Source organism: Stegostoma tigrinum, chromosome 17 (assembly GCF_030684315.1).
Source record: "Stegostoma tigrinum isolate sSteTig4 chromosome 17, sSteTig4.hap1, whole genome shotgun sequence".
In the NCBI taxonomy this organism is placed as follows: Eukaryota; Metazoa; Chordata; class Chondrichthyes; order Orectolobiformes; family Stegostomatidae; genus Stegostoma; species Stegostoma tigrinum.
The window spans coordinates 35,816,614-35,834,604 of NC_081370.1; the positions used below are offsets into that span (position 1 = coordinate 35,816,614).

At 40.0% G+C, this 17,991-nt stretch overlaps 1 protein-coding gene across 3 annotated transcripts in view; it reads right to left on the reverse strand.

The window, feature by feature from the left end:
- The window catches only part of lrrc56 (leucine rich repeat containing 56), a 128,262-nt gene that overhangs the window by 11,850 nt on the left and 98,421 nt on the right, over window positions 1-17,991 (reverse strand). For all 3 annotated transcript variants that reach the window (XM_048545323.2, XM_048545325.2, XM_048545324.2), the window contains 5 exons: window positions 12,363-12,540; window positions 11,847-12,029; window positions 8,249-8,313; window positions 2,505-2,644; window positions 1,092-1,273 (listed from right to left, as the gene is read on the reverse strand). In XM_048545323.2, coding sequence (XP_048401280.2) covers window positions 1,092-1,273; window positions 2,505-2,644; window positions 8,249-8,313; window positions 11,847-12,029; window positions 12,363-12,540 — 748 coding nt within the window. The remainder of the gene's footprint in view (window positions 1-1,091; window positions 1,274-2,504; window positions 2,645-8,248; window positions 8,314-11,846; window positions 12,030-12,362; window positions 12,541-17,991) is intronic.

Genomic DNA, 17,991 nt, shown 5'->3' on the forward strand with positions numbered 1-17,991 from the left:
AGAAGTGGGGTGTTTGCTGATGATTAGACAATGTTTAGCATCACTCGCGACTTCTCAGGTACAGATGCAACAAAATCTGGACAATATACAGGTTTGGGCTGACAAGTGGCAAGTGATATTCATGCCATACAAATGCCAGGCAATGGCCGTCACCAATAAGAGACAATCCACCACAGCCCTTTGACATTCAATAGTGTTACCATCAGTGAATTCCCCACTAACAACATCTGTTGTTAGTGAAAACTGAAAACTCAACTGGACTCACAGTATAAATACAATGGATACAACAGCGAGTTAAAGGCTAGGAATAGGGCAGCAGGTATTTCACCTTCTGACTTCCCAAAGCTTGCCCACCATCTTCAAGACACAAAACAGGAGTTAAATGAAACCCACTTGACTGGGTAAATGCAGTTACAACAACATGCAAGAAACGCGACACCATTCAGGACAAAGTAGTCTGTTTGATTGGCACCAAATCCACAAACATTCACTCCTACCTGGATTTCTCTTCATGAGTTCCGAGTGAGTTTTCTTATGCACTCCTTCCCAAACTCACTCATTACCTATGCACCATGCCACAATGGTGTCTTGCTCATCAGATTCTCCCAATTACCATAGGTAGAAGCAGACTCTTACAGCCCTCTGAAAATGGCTTTAGCAAGTCAGTCTGTTCAAAGCCAACAAAGGCCCTGTAAGTGATATCCACATCCAATAAAAGAATAAAAGGAAACAGTCATGCACACGACCTGAGGCAGCATGAGTGAAATAAAAAGTTATGCAGCGAGTTACGATGATCTGGAATGTGCAGAAAGCAGACTCAACATAAAACTTGCAACAGAGAACTGGACAAATATTTGAAAGGTGAGTAATGTGATGGCATACCAGCCTAAACAGTCTTCTTTTGTTCTGTGTGAATCATGGATTCAAAGCTACATTTTGTTGTGATCTATAAACAACCAAATGAAATTGCAAGATAAGTTTAAGACCTCACCTGCAAGTCAAAACATGTTGGAATAGTTTCTAAACAGCATTCAGCTGTGAAAAAAAGCAGAAACTAAATTGCATTTTTAAAATCAATGAATCCAACCTACTTGGGAATGAAGTGACTAAAGGCGACAAGCTAGGAGTTTCTGGTGAAACACAGCCAATCCATTCATCAGAGCAGTTATCCTTCTTCTCCTCGTCACCCGAACTAATGCTCAGGATATCATTATCATTGTGATCAATCTTCAACACTTGTGGTTCTTGTTCCTTCAAAATGGCTTCAAAGCGCCTTTAGGAGGAGTTACATAAAATGTCATTGCTTATCTCTTAGGTATTGATTTTATTTCAAGGCTGGAGGCAAATACAAAATTCTTTGAATTCTACTATTTCAGATAAATCCTGCAGATATGGCTACAGGTAAGAAATAATTTTATTCTCACCAGGCATCTTGAATGTCTTAAATCCACACTCATTAGCAAAGTAGTTTTATGCTACCTGTTTTAGGTTATTCAATCACAGCACACGTCACTGACTAGCCTAATCCTGTCTTCGTAAACGCGCAAGTACATGGATATCTTCTTTCACACACAAACATGCACAAGTAACAATAACAAATTATATTTGTACAGCTCCTTAAATGTGGTAAACTATATCAAGGTGCTTTGTGGGCATATGAACCAGCAGAATTTGTCCCTGAGCTACTAGACACAATATCAGAACAAAACTATAACTGTACTTGCATTTACGACTTTCTCTGGCAGTTCATTTCACATACAAACCACCCTCTATGTGAAAATGTTCAGGTCCCTTTTAAAAATCTTTCTCCTCTGACCTTGCATTATAAGGCCCCTAGTTTTGAACTCCCAAACTTTAGGGAAAAGGCCTTTGCTATTCACGTCATCTGTGCTCCTCATGATTTTATAAACGTCTAAGGTCATACCTCAATGTCTTATGCTCCCATGAGCAAGGTCCTAGTCTATCCACCCTTCCTTATAACTCAGACCCTCCATTCCCAGTAACATCCTTGTAAATCTTTTCTGCACCCTCTCCAATTTAGTAATATCCTTTCTATAGCAGGGTGACTAGAACTGTATATAAATTACTCCAAAAGTGGCCTAACCAACATCCTGTACAACTAGGAGATAGAAAGAACTGCAGATGCTGGCATGACGGACAACACAGAGTGGAGCTGGCGGAACACAGCAGGCCAGGCAGCATCAGGGGAGCAGGAAAGTTGACATTTTAGGTCAGGACCCTTCTTCAAGAAAAAAAAGGGTCCCGGCCTGAAACGTCAACTTTCCTGCTCCTCTGATGCTGCTTGGCCTGCTGCGTTCCTCCAGCTCCACACTTGTGTTGATCCTGTACAACTGCTCTTGTCAAGCATTTGGGACATTTTATTGTGCTAATCCTTCTAAACACAGTTTAGTAATTTAAAAAATCCCAACATTTCCTTTTCCTCTGTTTATTATTTAATGATCTAGGTAATTCTGAAATGCGTTCTTTTGCAGAATACTACCTACCTGTTGTGTTCGTTCCGCCAAGCCCGCAACTCCGCAAAAATATCATCTCGGGTTCTGCTGTCAATTTCTAGCGAATCATAGGTATGTTCTGGCAAGTGAGTATGCTGACTGAACCAGTTCGCTGCTCCATCACTTGATACCTAAGAAAGATGATCAACAATTAATGGCACATCCGCAGCAACTATATTGTTCCAACATTCATCAATGTTAAACACTAAAAGGTAAACATAGGTTAAACAAAGTCCAGGCACAAACTTTTCCAGTCGATATTTTAATTAGGGGCATAGTAACAGGAGTAACAGGACAGGAACCTGTCCCATCATTCAGTGAAATCATGGCTGATCTCTGGCATAATTCCATATACCAGTCTTTGCCACATATCCTTCAATACATTTGCTTAACACAAGTTTGCCTAACTCAGATTTAAAATTAACAGCTGATTCAACATCCACTGCCATTTGTGGAAGTGAGTGCTACACATCTACCATTGCTTTTGCATAGAAGTTATCCCTAACATCTGTCTTGAATGGTCTGGTCCAGTTCCATATCCTTAGTTCTTGAATTCCTAACCAGTGGAAATAATTTATCTTTAACTACCCTGTGTTATCCTGTTAACTTGAATTTACACAACACAAAACCCTAACAACACAGATCACCAGTTTTCCATGCAGAGTTATTTTAATCATTCTGTTCAGATAGGTTTCACAAGGAAGAGGTATTAGAAATCCTACAGAGGGTGAAGATAGATAAGTCCCCTGGGCCCGATGGGATTTATCCTAGGATCCTCTGGGAAGCTAGGGAGGAGATTGCCGAGCCTTTGGCATTGATCTTTAACTCGTCATTGTCTACAGGAATAGTGCCAGACGACTGGAGGATAGCAAATGTAGTTCCCCTGTTCAAGAAGGGGAAGTAGAGACAACCCTGGTAATTATAGACCAGTGAGCCTTACCTCAGTTGTTGGTAAAGTGTTGGAAAAGGTTATAAGGGATAGGGTTTATAATCATCTAGAAAAGAAAAAATTGATTAGGGATAGTCAGCACGGTTTTGTGAAGGGTAGGTCGTGCCTCACAAACCTTATTGAATTCTTTGAGAAGGTGACCAAACAGGTAGATGAGAATGAACCGGTTGATGTGGTGTATATGGATTTCAGCAAGGCATTCGATAAGGTTCCCCACAGTAGGCTATTGTACAAAATGCAGAGGAATGGAATTGTGGGAGATATAGCAGTTTGGATCGGAAATTGGCTTGCTGAAAGAAGACAGAGGGTGGTAGTTGATGGGAAATGTTCATCCTGGAGACCAGTTACTAGTGGTGTACCGCAAGGGTCGGTGTTGGGTCCACTGCTGTTTGTCATTTTTATAAATGACCTAGATGAGGGCAAAGAAGGATGGGTTAGTAAATTGCAGACGACACTAAGGTCGGTGGAGTTGTGAATAGTGACGAAGGATGCTGTAGGTTGCAGAGAGACATAGATAAGCTGCAGAGCTGGGCTGAGAGGTGGCAAATGGAGTTTAATGCAGACAAGTGTGAGGTGATGCACTTTGGTAGGAGTAACCGGAAGGCAAAGTACTGGGCTAATGGTAAGATTCTTAGTAGTGTAGATGAGCAGAGAGATCTCGGTGTCCATGTACACAGATCATTGAAAGTTGCCACCCAGGTTGACAGGGCTGTTAACAAGGCATACAGTGTTTTAGCTTTTATTAATAGAGGGATCGAGTTCCGGAACCAAGAGGTTATGCTGCAGCTGTACAAAACTCTGGTGCGGCCGCACTTGGAGTATTGCGTACAGTTCTGGTCACCGCGTTATAAGAAGGATGTGGAAGCTTTGGAAAGGGCGCAGAGGAGATTTACTAGGATGTTGCCTGGTATGGAGGGAAGGTCTTACGAGGAAAGGCTGAGAGACTTGAGGCTGTTTTCGTTAGAGAGAATAAGGTTGAGAGGTGACTTAATTGAAACATACAAAATAATCAGAGGGTTAGATAGGGTGGATAGGGAGAGCCTTTTTCCTAGGATGGTGACGGTGAGCACGAGGAGGCATAGCTTTAAATTGAGGGGTGAAAGATCTAGGACAGATGTCAGAGGTAGTTTCTTTACTCAGAGAGTAGTAAGAGTATGGAACGCTTTGCCTGCAATGGTTGTAGATTCGCCAACTTTAGGTACATTTAAGTCGTCATTGGATGAGCATATGGACGTACATGGAATAGTGTAGGTTAGATGGGCTTCAGATCGGTACGACAGGTCGGCACAACATCGAGGGCCGAAGGGCCTGTACTGTGCTGCAATGTTCTATAGGTGAACCTTGAACCTGGGACCTTACCAGTACCCCAGCATAGATATTTTAAAAAACGTGTTCAGACATGATGTGACACGACTCTGGAGCAGGTGAGAATGCGGGCTTTCTGGCTCAAAGGTAGGGATGCTACTGGTGTGCCACAAGGTCCTGTTTCTTAGTTTATACACATAAAATATATATTTATATACCTGTCAAATGCTCACCCAAGTATCCTCTAATGAGCATATCATCATCATCGCCTGTCCTCAGTTCCATTTGGTCTCAGGTATCCCTGCTAGATGATGACAATCTCCAGTTTATATCAAAAAACCCAAGAATACAAATGCTGGAAGTCAGAAAGATAAAGCTTGCTGTAAAAGCTCAGCAAATCTAGCAGCATCCATGGGGAGAAAAAAGAATTAATGTTTTGGGTTCAGTGGCCCTTCTTCGGAACTCCGGTTTACTGGTATTTGTACTTCTGAGGTGGTATATCACTTGTATATTTTCATTCCTCTTAACGTCTTCTAACGGAACTGGTTTTGCTCCAGTCTTGGTTCTTGTGTTTTGGGTGCATTATAGCAATGCCCTGAATGGGCATTCCTCATCGGTGTCTACAGAAATCAGTGTGAATTTTCTGCATAAGAGGAAGAGCAGAGATTGTGTTTTTATAAAGAACCGTGATATGAAAATCAACAATGTGCTGAAAAACCCCAAGCTTGTTACAGAGAGTTCAGAAAATAGAAAAGAACAGAAGTGAGCAGTGAAATAAAGAAAGACAGATGATTCAGAGTAAGGGGATAGGAAATAGGAAAACAGCAAGGTATGAGTAGTCAACAAGAGGGAAGGCAGGCCGAAACAACACAAAAGTTGATTGTGGGCAGCAATATGTTCCTTCTCAGTATGTGTAAGTCGGGCACTGATTTGAGACACTTGGACAGCATATACTCTTGAAAATAATTATACTGGTGTAGAATTTGACATTGGTTTTTCATACTAAGGTCTTGAGTAGATTTGAGTAGGTTGTGGATGCTGTAGTTGGTTCGCAGACATTTCATTACCCTGCTAGGTACTACTGTCAGCATAGCCTCCGATGAAGTGCTGTTGTGTTTTCCTACCTTATATTTAAACTCTGGGGTCTCATTGGAGTTGATTACCTCATTTCCAGTTTTTCTTTGCTGTGATGTATATATAGGGTCTAATTCTACATGTTTATCGATGGCCTTCTTGGTTGCGAACCAGGCCTCTAGAAATTCTCGTGCTTGTATCTGTTTGGCCTATCCTAGGATCTGGATGTTATCCCAATTGAACTAGTGGTTCTCCTTATCCTTGTGAATGGAGACAAGTGAGTATTGGTTGTGTCTTTTTGTTGCTAGTTGGTGTTCATGTATTCTTGTGACCAGTTTCCTTCCTGTCTGTCCAGTGTAATGTTTGGCACAGTCGTGCCTGGAATCTTGTATATCACATTGGTTTTGTTCACAATGGTTAAGGGGTCTTAGGTTCGAATTAGCAGTTGGTGTAGGGTTGATGTAGATGTGTGCGCCACTCTGATGCCCAATGGTCATAGGAGTCTTGTGGTCAGTTTGGATATGTTCTTGATGTACAGTAATGTGACCAGTCTGTCAGGGTGTACTGTTGTCTGTGTGATAGGACTGTCCGACCTAGCTGTTTGGGTATCCATTCTCCTTAAATATTTGGTAGAGGTATTCTTCATTTTGGCATAGTTCTGGGTTGCCGCAGTGTGTTGTCGCTCATTTAAATGGACCCCAGAGTTTAAATATCAGGTGAGAAAACACAACAGTGCTTCACTGGAGGCTGCACTGATGTTACCCAGAAGGGTAATGAAACGTCTGCAAACTAACGAACCAGCTTGGTGAGCGAAGCAACCACAAGATTTTTCATACCGGCATGTATCATTTGTTGCCCATCACTAATTGCCCTAGGTGAGCTGCCTCCTTCAGCTACTACAACTCATGTGTTGGAGCTATACCTGCAGTGCAGTTAAGGAGAGAGTTACAGGGTTTTGACCCAGCAAGTTAAATATTCCAAGCCAAAGTGATGCAACTTGGAGGCAACTCAGTTTTGAACAAAGCTTTATATTGGCAGTTCTCAACTGTAAATTGTGAACCAATCATAAAAGATTGAGGACTTTTGCTACATTTACTCTGATCAGACTCAATGCAACATAACTATGTAAATATAAATTGGAGATTTCCTTGATCAGCTTTTGGAGCTGGTAGAAATGGAGGTGGGACTGATATGAGAACTAATGACAGCCTGGTCACTGAGGATATGATTCTAATTACTGATTTTCATATTTATCATATAGCAATCTATAATGTGCAGGCTTTAGTTACATATTGATGCTGATTTATTGCTAAAACAAAAACATATTCCCAAACTGAGAGATAAATACACTACAAACTCAGCCAGGGCTAATCTTACATAATTTGGGATATTGGAGAAGACTTGATCTGTTGGGTTTTTACAGATTTGCATGTCATACTGTTTTCCTTTTGCTTATTAATTTTTAGTACATAGTGTGTCTTCCCATGGTAATGCTCACAGTAATCTGAGGGGGTACAGATATAATGAAAAAACAGATATTCTATGTAAGAACAAGATCTTATACCAATTATTCTTCGTTATAGGGGAGTTATGTATAGCTTAGCTTGGCCATTATTAATTGGGGCAATAGATTATTGGAGGTAAATTGCTTTATTGGTATTTTGAGATAAATTAAAACTTCAAGCAAATTCTGAAATTGATTCTGAATATTTTCTGCAGCAGTGTTGGCTTCGCTGGATTATACAGGAACTCAGTGACTTTTATTTTTATTTATGTAAAAATATATCTTTTTCTATATATAAATCAGCAAGTGTACCAGTCATCACCATGGACTATTTCATGTGTACATGCACAAACATGTTCATATATATGTTTTCTTGATTTCTTTTCCTGAAGGCAGGTTTTGGGTGATTAATCACCAAAGGGGCATGATTTTTGTTTGGCATTGATTGGACAGGGAGGCAAGTCCCAAGCCTATTTGAGTCAGAATGGGTTCAATCCCCATGCTGCAAGCGTTAATCGGATCAAGACACTACCTGTCTAGCTAACTAAGCTACTTGCCACTTCCACACAAAAATGTCAGTGAAAGTATCAAGGAATAGAATGACTGTACTGATGGAAGACAGGCTGGAGAGAACTGATCTGAAGGACAGATGACAGATTTTAAGAGTATAAAACTGGAGAAGTAAAAACAATGCTCATAACAGGAGGCTTGCAACTGAGGTTGTGTGTCCAAGTTGCTGTGGAATTCTGAACTTGCTTCAGGCAAGCTGACTTGGGTTACAGGTGTACAGTTTTCCATAATTTTTTTTATCTAACAGACAGAATCCAAGTATCAGAGATACATAGCACAACGCATGTTGGATTTCATCCAACCACTGCCTATAAAGCAACAGCAAAGCCTTACACCTTGCTTCTTCCTCCGGGCTCGAAGAGCTGTGACAGGATTTCCACAAAAAATGCTGCTGGCACCTGGAAAAAAAATCAAGACACCATTAGGTAAAGCTGTTATTTCTGGATGCACTTGTTTTTGTTTTTAAAAAGGAAACAACTACTTTACTAGAACTGATGTGTCTCCATGTTTCAATAATCCCATGCTCTTCCCTCTGATGCCCCATAATTTCCTAAAATTTACCACGATCCCTCCTGAACCCGTCACTTCCCTTGACAGCTTGCTTTAAACGTTCCTATCACCACCTCTGGAAATGAGTTAATTTTAAATTATTTACTCACTTTTCCTCTCCTGTGCTTGGGTCCCTGAACCTCAAGATTAAGTCAGGAAATTTGCTCATGCCAATATTACTGAGTCAACAGGATCACTGGAACTACATTTCACTAACATGGGGCCAGTGGGAGTCTGTGATTCCAGAAGTGTTTCTTGAGGTACTCTTAATCCTCATTATGACTACCCCCCACCCGGCCCGCCCCGCCTGCAGCTCTCCCTCAGTCCACTATGTGGAAAGCTTGATCTAAATTGATTTCTGATGCTCAGTTTTGGCCTTGTTGGCTGATGGCCTCACCGCAGTGGTGTACAGTTCATAGTAAATTCCCAATTCCCCTTGCAACTGACAGTGACAAGGCAAATAGGATTTCTTTCCTTGCTTTTGAGCAACTTTCATAATCATTTTAGACTTGAAAGATCAGAAATCTTTCATAGCTTTTTGTGAACAAGTCAATATTTAATAAGTTACTCCATACACCATAAACTCCAATGCAAACAAACTGGATTTGGCAGTTTCATTAACGTGAAGCACATTTTTAAGAAAAATGTCAATATTTTAGAGTCCATTATTAAGGACGAGATTGCGAAATACTTGGAAGTATATGTTACAATAGGGCTAAGTCAGCATAGCTTCATCAAAGGGAGGTCATGCCTGATAAATCTGTTAGAATTCTTTGGAGGAGATAATGAGCAAGTTAGACAAAGGAGAGCCTGTGGACATGATTTATCTGAATTTCCAGAAGGCCTCTGACAAGATGCTGCACAGGAGGCTTCGAAATAAGATTAAAGCCCATGGTGTTAGGGGCAAGGAACTGGCATGGACAGTGGCTGACTGGCAAAGGCAGGAGGATAAAGGGATTTTTTTAGGATGGCTAGGCAACTATTTGAATTCCACATGGGTCAGTATTAGAACCACAACTATTCACCTTATACATGAACAATCTGGACAAAGGAAGCGAAGGAATTGTTGCTAAGTTTGCAGATGACACAAAGATATTTGGAGGAGCAGGTAGTGTAAGAAAGTATGGAGGCAGCAGAAAGACTTAGACAGGGTAGAAGAGTGAGCAAAATAGTCATACTGCATGGAAACAGATGATGGCAGATGGAATATGACTTGGGCAGGTATGAGGTTATGCACTTTGGTAGGAAGAATAGATTATTTTCTAAATGAGGAAAGGCTTCAAAAATCTGAAGCACAAAGGAACATAGCAGTCCTCGTTCAGGTTGACGCGCAAGTTCAATTAGCAGTTAGGAAGACAAATGCAATGTTTCAAAAGGGCAAGAATACAAGAGCAGGGATATACGGCTAAGGCTCTATAAGGCTTTGGTCATACAACATTTCGAATATTCTGAGCAGTTTTGGAGTCTGTATCTAAGGAGGATGTGCTAGCATTGAGGGAGTCCAGAGGGCGTTGAAAAGAACGATGCCAGGGATCATCTGCAAACTAAGAGGCTTGTCATATGCGGAACGGTTGGGGATTCTGATTTTGTTGTCAGTTGAGTTTAGAAGACGAGTGGGGGGGTCACAATAAAACTTACAGAACACGGACAGACGTATAGAGTGGATATGGAGAAGATGTTTCTACTAGTAGGAGAGACCAAGACCTGATGGCACAACCTCAGAGTGAAGGGATAATCCTTTCAAACTAAATGAGGAGGAATTTCTTCAGCCAGAGCTTAATCTGTGGGACTTATTGCTATAGAAGACTGTGGAGGCTAACTCATTGAGTGTGTGTAAGACAGAGATAGGTGGATTCTTGATTAGTAAGGGGAATCAGAGGTAGAGGGAAGGCAGGAGAATGGGGCTGAGATACTTATCAGCCATGATTGAATGACTGCATGTATGTTGGTGTTTGCACTAAAGAGGGATGCCTTGAGACATGGTCACTGACCCTGAGGGGACAACTCCCCCCAGAGTTGTGACTATGATGCTAAAGTCTAGTTTTCTTAACAAAAACAAAGCTCAGCCCACCCCACCCCACCAAAACAAGTGATAAAGTTTGACTTGTGTCCCCCTCTTCCCACTGACATGTTGTTGTAACTGCTGTAAGTCACCCCTGAGAAGGGACTGTGAGACTTCAATGGTCTATACTATAAAGGATTACCCCCATTTTTATTAACACGAATAGGAGTTACATTTTCTGCAGATACTGGGAACCTAAAACAATACGCAAAGCTTTAGCGATACTGACAAAGCAAGCCCTATTTGTATTTGCAAATGATCACACTGAGTTCCTTCACGGTCAGCCCCTCTTCTCTAGGACAACTGTCCATCAGCAGACCATTCATGTTCGACACCATTGTTTGGTGGCTGCCACCTAGTTCTTCAATCCTGATCAGTATTGAAACAAAAAACAGAGTGCTGGAAAACCTCAAAAAAATCTGGTAGCGTGCATGGACAGAGAAAGCAGTGTTCATGGTTTCAGTCCAACGATCCTTTGTCAGAACACTTTGGATTCTGATGAGAGAGGAAGCAGTGTAATAGCATAGTGATAATGTCAATGGTTCTTGTAATCCAGAGCTCCAGACTAATGTTCTGGGGGCACATGTTCAAATCCTATCACAGCAGATGGTGCAATTTGAATTAACAAAGTGGAAAAAAAAGAGATTAATGGTTAATAGAAACGAAGAACTGCAGATCCCATAATTTCCCCAGGATACAGGAGTTCAAAACCAAGGGACATATTTTTAAGGTGGGAGGAGAAATATTTAAAAGGGACCCGACAGGAACCATTTTCACACAGAGGGTGGTTTGTACGTGGAATGAACTACCAGGGGAAGCGGTAGATGCAGGTTCAGTCATAGCATTTAAAAGACATTTAGACAGGTACATGAGTAGGAAAAGTTCAAAGGGATATGGCCAAATACAGGTAAAAGGGACTAGTCTAGTTTGGGAAATGTAGCATGGATGACTTGGACTGAAGGATCTGTTTCCATGCAGTATGACTATACGACTCTAAAAAAGTCAAGCTAATTCAGAATTCTATATAATTGATGAAGTCAAATTATTTATGATTTTCTTTTTAGTAATTTCACTTTTTTCTTCCAAGAACATTCATTGTTTCACTACCTTAGCAGGTATATTCAGAGGGTAAGGGATGATCAGCAGGTTACAATTCAAGATGCTTAAAATGTACTTGTAATAATACCAAATGCAAAAAGAATGAATGCATACGTTCAGAGTATGGAGGTATTTCAGGTCACATCAACTCAGTGATGTTAATGAAATTTATTGCATTACATCAAAAGATACTAATTATCAAAAAAGTTGATATTTCCCTACCATATGTAAGGTCACTCGCACCATCATAAAGCCTAGTATCAGGACCTCCTGTTCGTAAGATGCCAACAGTAGATCCTGTGGAGAATCTTCCAGCGCTGTGTGGTCTCTGGGAAGTTGACACCTTTCGAGATGCACAATTTTGGTGCTTTCGAGAAGCTGGTCTCCCAATGGTAATACTATCATCTGAATATTAAGAAAGAAGTTTGCTTTTACAGAATATTATTATTGTTTATGTAAAAAAAGCTCATTTGGTGAGATGAGTAGTCTTTCTGCACATTTCTGTACAGTTTTCTAATCAAATGCAATGAATATGATACTCAGTATCTAGAGGAACTAAACTAAAGAGTGAATAGTTACAACTTTGTTGATTTTACTCCTATGTGCTCTTCTGTGTACAAACGTTGTTTGACTAAGATTTTATGACAAGATATGAAAATAGTTCTTTCCTGTTAATGACCATTTTTCCACAGATATTTACGGTGCTTTTAATAATTGTTTATTAGCTATTCCACAGACCTAAATTTTCAAGATCTTCAGCTGAGATGCCATCCTTAATGGCTTCCTTCACAATTAGCCAATCCTTATTGATGGTACAGTTAGACTGAATGCTGGTCTCACTCACAGGAATGTCATCCAAATATTTCAAGTGCGGGATCAGCTTTTTAACCGTCTCCCTGTAGTTTGAATTTGAATCCTGTAATGAGTGGGGTAGAAAAATGACAACAATTACCACTATTTTAAAATCACGATTAACGGATGCTGTAAAGACAATACAAAATGACATTTTAAATGAATATTGAAAACATAACTTCATTACAAAGAACATTACAGTTCTTTGAAGATTACTTTCTGATTGCAAAAGCAAGTTGTTGCTATGGGTCAAAGTGCTGGTAGTATAGTTAAAACGTTTCCAAGTACAATACAAAAGGTAAAATATAAATTTAATAAATGATTAGATAAGTTAGAATGAGAAGGCTGTGTACTGTGCTCTATTAAATGAGGGAGCATTAATCTCCTCAGTGGGTAAAGGACACCGTGCACTTAGTCAGTAGAATGCACAAAGAATCTGATAGGAAAATTGCTGAGAGTTGATCCTATTGCTACAACAGCATAAGAGGTGTGAAGTTTCTCAACTGTTGTACTCCATTCCCCAAGTCTGCATAGAGCTAAGCTGAACTTCTTAGGCCAATGTGATCTTCTGTTGCTGTTTCAGCAAATTAAGCCTTCTACTATTGTGCAAGAGCATTGTCAACTATAGACTGAAATTTTCACATTGGAATGAAAATGAGCTTGTCAGTAATCAAGTTAAAGCAGTAATTTGTTGTTGTATATCCCTCCAATTATCTTGCTGATTCCTCTGACTAAAACATCATTAGCATCTGCGTGGACACAATAGCAAATTGTTCTGACCCTTTTGCATAACAGCACTGATACTATAAACTGCATTTATATAATCCATTTAACACAATGAATGGCACTTGCCACTTCATAGAAATGTCATCATTCAAAATTTGACACAGAAATAAAAAGCAAGATTAGGGCAATCAAACGAGTTGGTTTTAATTAGTGTCTTCAAAGAGGAGAGAGAACTTAAGAAGGTTAGAGCGGGAATTCCAGAAATTAGGGCCTGGAATGTTGAAGGTAGCAATTTGATGCAGAAGATGGAAATGAATTCATCTGCAAGCACTTAATATCAGCAGGCAAAATGCAGAGCCCTAAATTATTAAATCCTGTGTACTACCTAAACAAGGTAAGACATGAGTGAAATTGTCCAGGTGAGTCCCTTGAGGTAATTTACAAGAAAAACATATATAGATTCAAACCTTAACAGATTGGAAGAGACCAAATCACCGTTGTACCAAGTACTATATTTGTGTTAAGTTGTGTAGAAGATTGACACTGATGCCCCAAAAGTGACCTTGATTTTGTTTAAGGGATAATGGGAACTGCAGATGCTGGAGAATCCGAGATAATAAAGTGTAGAGCTGCATGAACACAGCAGGCCAAGCAGCATCTTAGGAGCACAAAAGCTGACGTTTCAGGCCTAGACGCTTCATCAGAAAAAGAGGAAGGAGGAAGAGGGCTCTGAAATAAATAGGGAGAGAGGGGGAACGTGGGTCGAAGATGGAAAAAGAAGATAGGTGGAGAAGTGACAGACAAGTTATAGGCCCTTCTAGGCCCGAAATGTCAGCTTTTGTGCTCCTAAGATGCTGCTTGGCTTGCTGTGTTCATCCAGCTCGACATTTTATTATTGATTTTGTTTAATCCTTCTTTTCCTAATGTTACACCATGATGCCACATTGGCAGCCACAGTAGCAATTGAGGAAGTTTGCTGATATTTTTGCCAGTTTTCCCCGGATGACTTTGATAGGGGTCCTTTGGTGCAAAGGGCTCCAACCTTCTGAGAGTCTTTAGGCAGGCTCATATGTGATCACCTTTGCCTTTGGATCCCCAGCAGTGTACCACTGGAATGACTCAGGGTGACTGACTACTGCTTTTCCTCCTTGTGATTGTCCAATAGCACCTCCTTCATCCCTGGGGTGGATGTGGCACCTGGAGGTGGATCATATTCCACAGATAAAGGTTCAAGCCAGTGATGTGCTCATCAGAGCCTGACTCTCAGCCTAGTCTAGATAGACTTTCACTTCAGTGAACAGCCTTTGTGCAGTTATACCCTAACTTTTGGGGGCTATTTTACCATTCACACTAACTCATTTATTTGTATTCATGCAGTAACAATATCTTATCCATTTGAATTAACATTTGGGGTATCTGGAATGAACAAGAACAGAATTAGAAGAATTCATCAACATCCTCAATAATCAACTTTCCTAAAGTTGTGCCTAAAGCCACAATGCACAAGGAAAGCACTAATTTAAATTGGTCTAACACTGCAGGTAACAAGGCAAGTTTTCTTCAATATGACTCACTTCTAGATTCAAAAAGCCCTAAACCTATCTTCTACATACTGATGAGTTCATAGCTTAAGCACTTGCTGATGCATAAAGTTGAAAATTCTGAACCAGATAGTCACATTCTTATTACTGCATTCAAATCTCAGTCTCAGATTCTTATTGAACAATTAGGCAGAGTTTGTTGTAACACTCAAATGTGACAACTGCACATGCTCACTAATCTGAAAACGTGCTTGTGCACAGTTCCAGATGCAATATATCATCGCGTAGAATATACATGTGATATCACATGCAAAAATTGCACTGTATGTGCAGAGAAGAGTGCATGCACTTTTGAAACGAAGATCAGCATTGGAGAGTGAGGTCTTGGGATCCCAGCTACAAGAACATCCATGGCAACCTTCTCCATTTTGCATACGACTGTGCAGCCATCTCTGATTAGTCAGTCCTGCTGTTGGGATATAAAATCCTAAGGATGACGATGGATGAAATGGACAAGTTTAGGACATTATACCTTGCAGCCAATTCAGTGTGCACGACTATGTCAGGCTGTTACTTGACACCTGTGAAGCAGCTTTCCCACTTCTGGCATAGGTCCCCAGATATAGGAGAGAAGATCCTTTAAGGGTCGATTGGGTTGGGTGTTACTGGAAAAATACAAATTTATGGATTATGAGAATTGGAAAATGAAAGATTTGGACAATTCCTGAATTGCAAAGGATCTACCATGTACCATTTTGGAACTCAAAAGGCTGACTACAAAAAGCCAAGTGACTTTAGGAGAAAAAAAATTGAGATATTGCTTGAAGGCCTATAAGTATCTAGGCGAATAAATTGGATTTTAGGAGTGCCTTTTTTGGGGGATGCCTACCAACAGCCTCCGAACTTAGGTTACTGAGTCTTCCAGTAAACCGTATAATTCAGTTTGAAGAAGTTTTCCAAGGTGGAAATTAGCCAGTCTGTCTCTTCTGAGATGTGGCAGATAGAAGAAAGCAGTAGAAAGGAAAAAAAATCTTTCCCTCTGTCAGAAAAGGAATTTTTTGATTTACAGCATAACCAATTTAAAAATGGGTTTTGTCTCAATGAAGTATCTTTTAAAAAAACAAGGTTTCAGATATTAGGACTCCTAACTGTTTTTCTGAAATCTAGTCCGAGGTGCTTCTGTTAATCTGCTGGTGATCACCCTGGAGCAATGAGAAGTCAACTCTTTCTACCTTTTTCATTAGGATTCTTCATCCACAAGGACAACTTTTCTCTTTTTTTTGAAACCATAAAATAGTCTATAGAGCTGCATCATGTCCACCTGCCTGTGCACATGTTTGGATAGAGAAGGATATAGTTTAAGTTTGTACAGTATAGCGGTTAATAAGTACTTTTTCTACTTGTTTAAAGAATAAGCTTATCCTTAGTGAGCAAGTCACTTCTGAGTATTTGAAGAAAGCTGGTGAAAGTCCATTTTGTTCTCAATAGCAGTCATACAGACAAACACGTCAACTATACTGATGTTAAAGGAAGACATTTACACTTTTGGTATGGCTCAGAGTAGTGGGGTCTGATTTACAGCACATTCCTCCTGTCAGAATTCCTGCTGTGTTCAAAATTGATGTTTATTATAATGTCAGTTTATTTTGTCCAGTCTTGTTCTTGTAATTTGTTGTAAGTTTAATTCATCTAAGTGGTTTGCAGAGCCATTTCAGAAGCAGTTAGGAGTCAATAACATTGCTGAGAGTCTGGAACGACACCACAGAAGTCAGTTCTTTATTCCAGATTTTTACTTAATTAACTGCATTTAAATTACTGCAGCATGTTAAAAGCAGGTGAGGAGGGGTAAAATGGTTTCCTTCTCCTTTACTTGCAAGGAAGAGGTTTTGAATTTTTTTAAGAGAAAGTTTTTGACAACTTAGTGTATACTTCTTATCTGTTTATTCCAGTAAACAGCTAGCCAGATAGGTTTTCTCAAGTTGAATAGGTATAATTAGTTTTATTGTGCTAAAATTCACCCAGGTAAAAAGATTAAAAACATACTTCCTGAATTCCATTAACTGAGTCCAAACACAAGACACTCTAACCAAAAATGTAAATGTGAATTAGAGATGAAAGGTCAACTTTGGCTAAGATAAATAACAACAGACTGATTGTTGTTCCAGAAGCTTTGGGTTTTAGCTAAGGCAGTTTTTATAATTGTCGTTGGTATGCCCCTCTTACTTGACCGATGCTGCTGTACAATCTCTCTGTGGAATTCTGTGTTTAGGAAGAGCAAGAGCATGGTTGATTACATGTCTGCACTAACTGCCAACAGAGGTTCAAAATTTCATAGGATATTCATGAAGGTAGCTTTGATTAGGTGAAATCTGCTCAGTCATCTCAAGAAAATCAAGGTCTTTGTCCAAGCAAATAACTTCTGCATTGTTCATTCTACAATGCATACTGTTACTATCTATTTTTGCTAAGGAAGGAACGAAACTGTTTACACCTCTCCAGGAGTTTTATTATCTTTGCTGGGATCTTTATAGACCCTGGTCCTCCATTCCCGTGAAGTAGAATGTTGATTACATAGTAATGCAAATTGGCAGCCATTTTATTGGTTTAGTTAATGTCCTTATTTTGTTTGAAAACTGCCTGTTTAAAAAGGGCCAATGTCTATATCTGGTGAATTAAAAATTAATAAAGGCATTAAAAAACCTCTTTTCGGTTCTAAAGAACTGCCGTATTTTGCTTTCAGTTAAAAATTAGGATGACATAAACATGGGCTAGCAGCACAGTCTGGACTAACAATCCACATGTCAGCTGGGGAGTTTAAATATACATAATTAAAAGCTGGCATCAGTCATGGTGACCACGAACAACCAGATTGTTGCAAAACTGACTGGTTCACGAATACTCTTTGGGAAAGGAAATCTGCTGGCTTTAGCTGGTCTGGCATAATTATAAATATGACAGCAAAACTCTCCACTGGATGGAGCAACACTTAACACAAAACAGTTCCAGGACATAGCTCCAGGAGGTCCTCAGGGTGGATATTTTCTAATCAGCCTGTTCAGAGATGTCACAACTCACCACTGGTGCAGATGGGACTTGAACCCAGGCCTCCTTGTTCAGTGGCAGGGATACTACCAGCGTGTCACAAGAACCCTAATTCCTCAGGATAGTGTCGCAGGCGCAATCATGTTTAGTTGCTTCATCAATGACTTTCTCTCCATCATAAGGAAAAATGATTGTACAATGTTCAG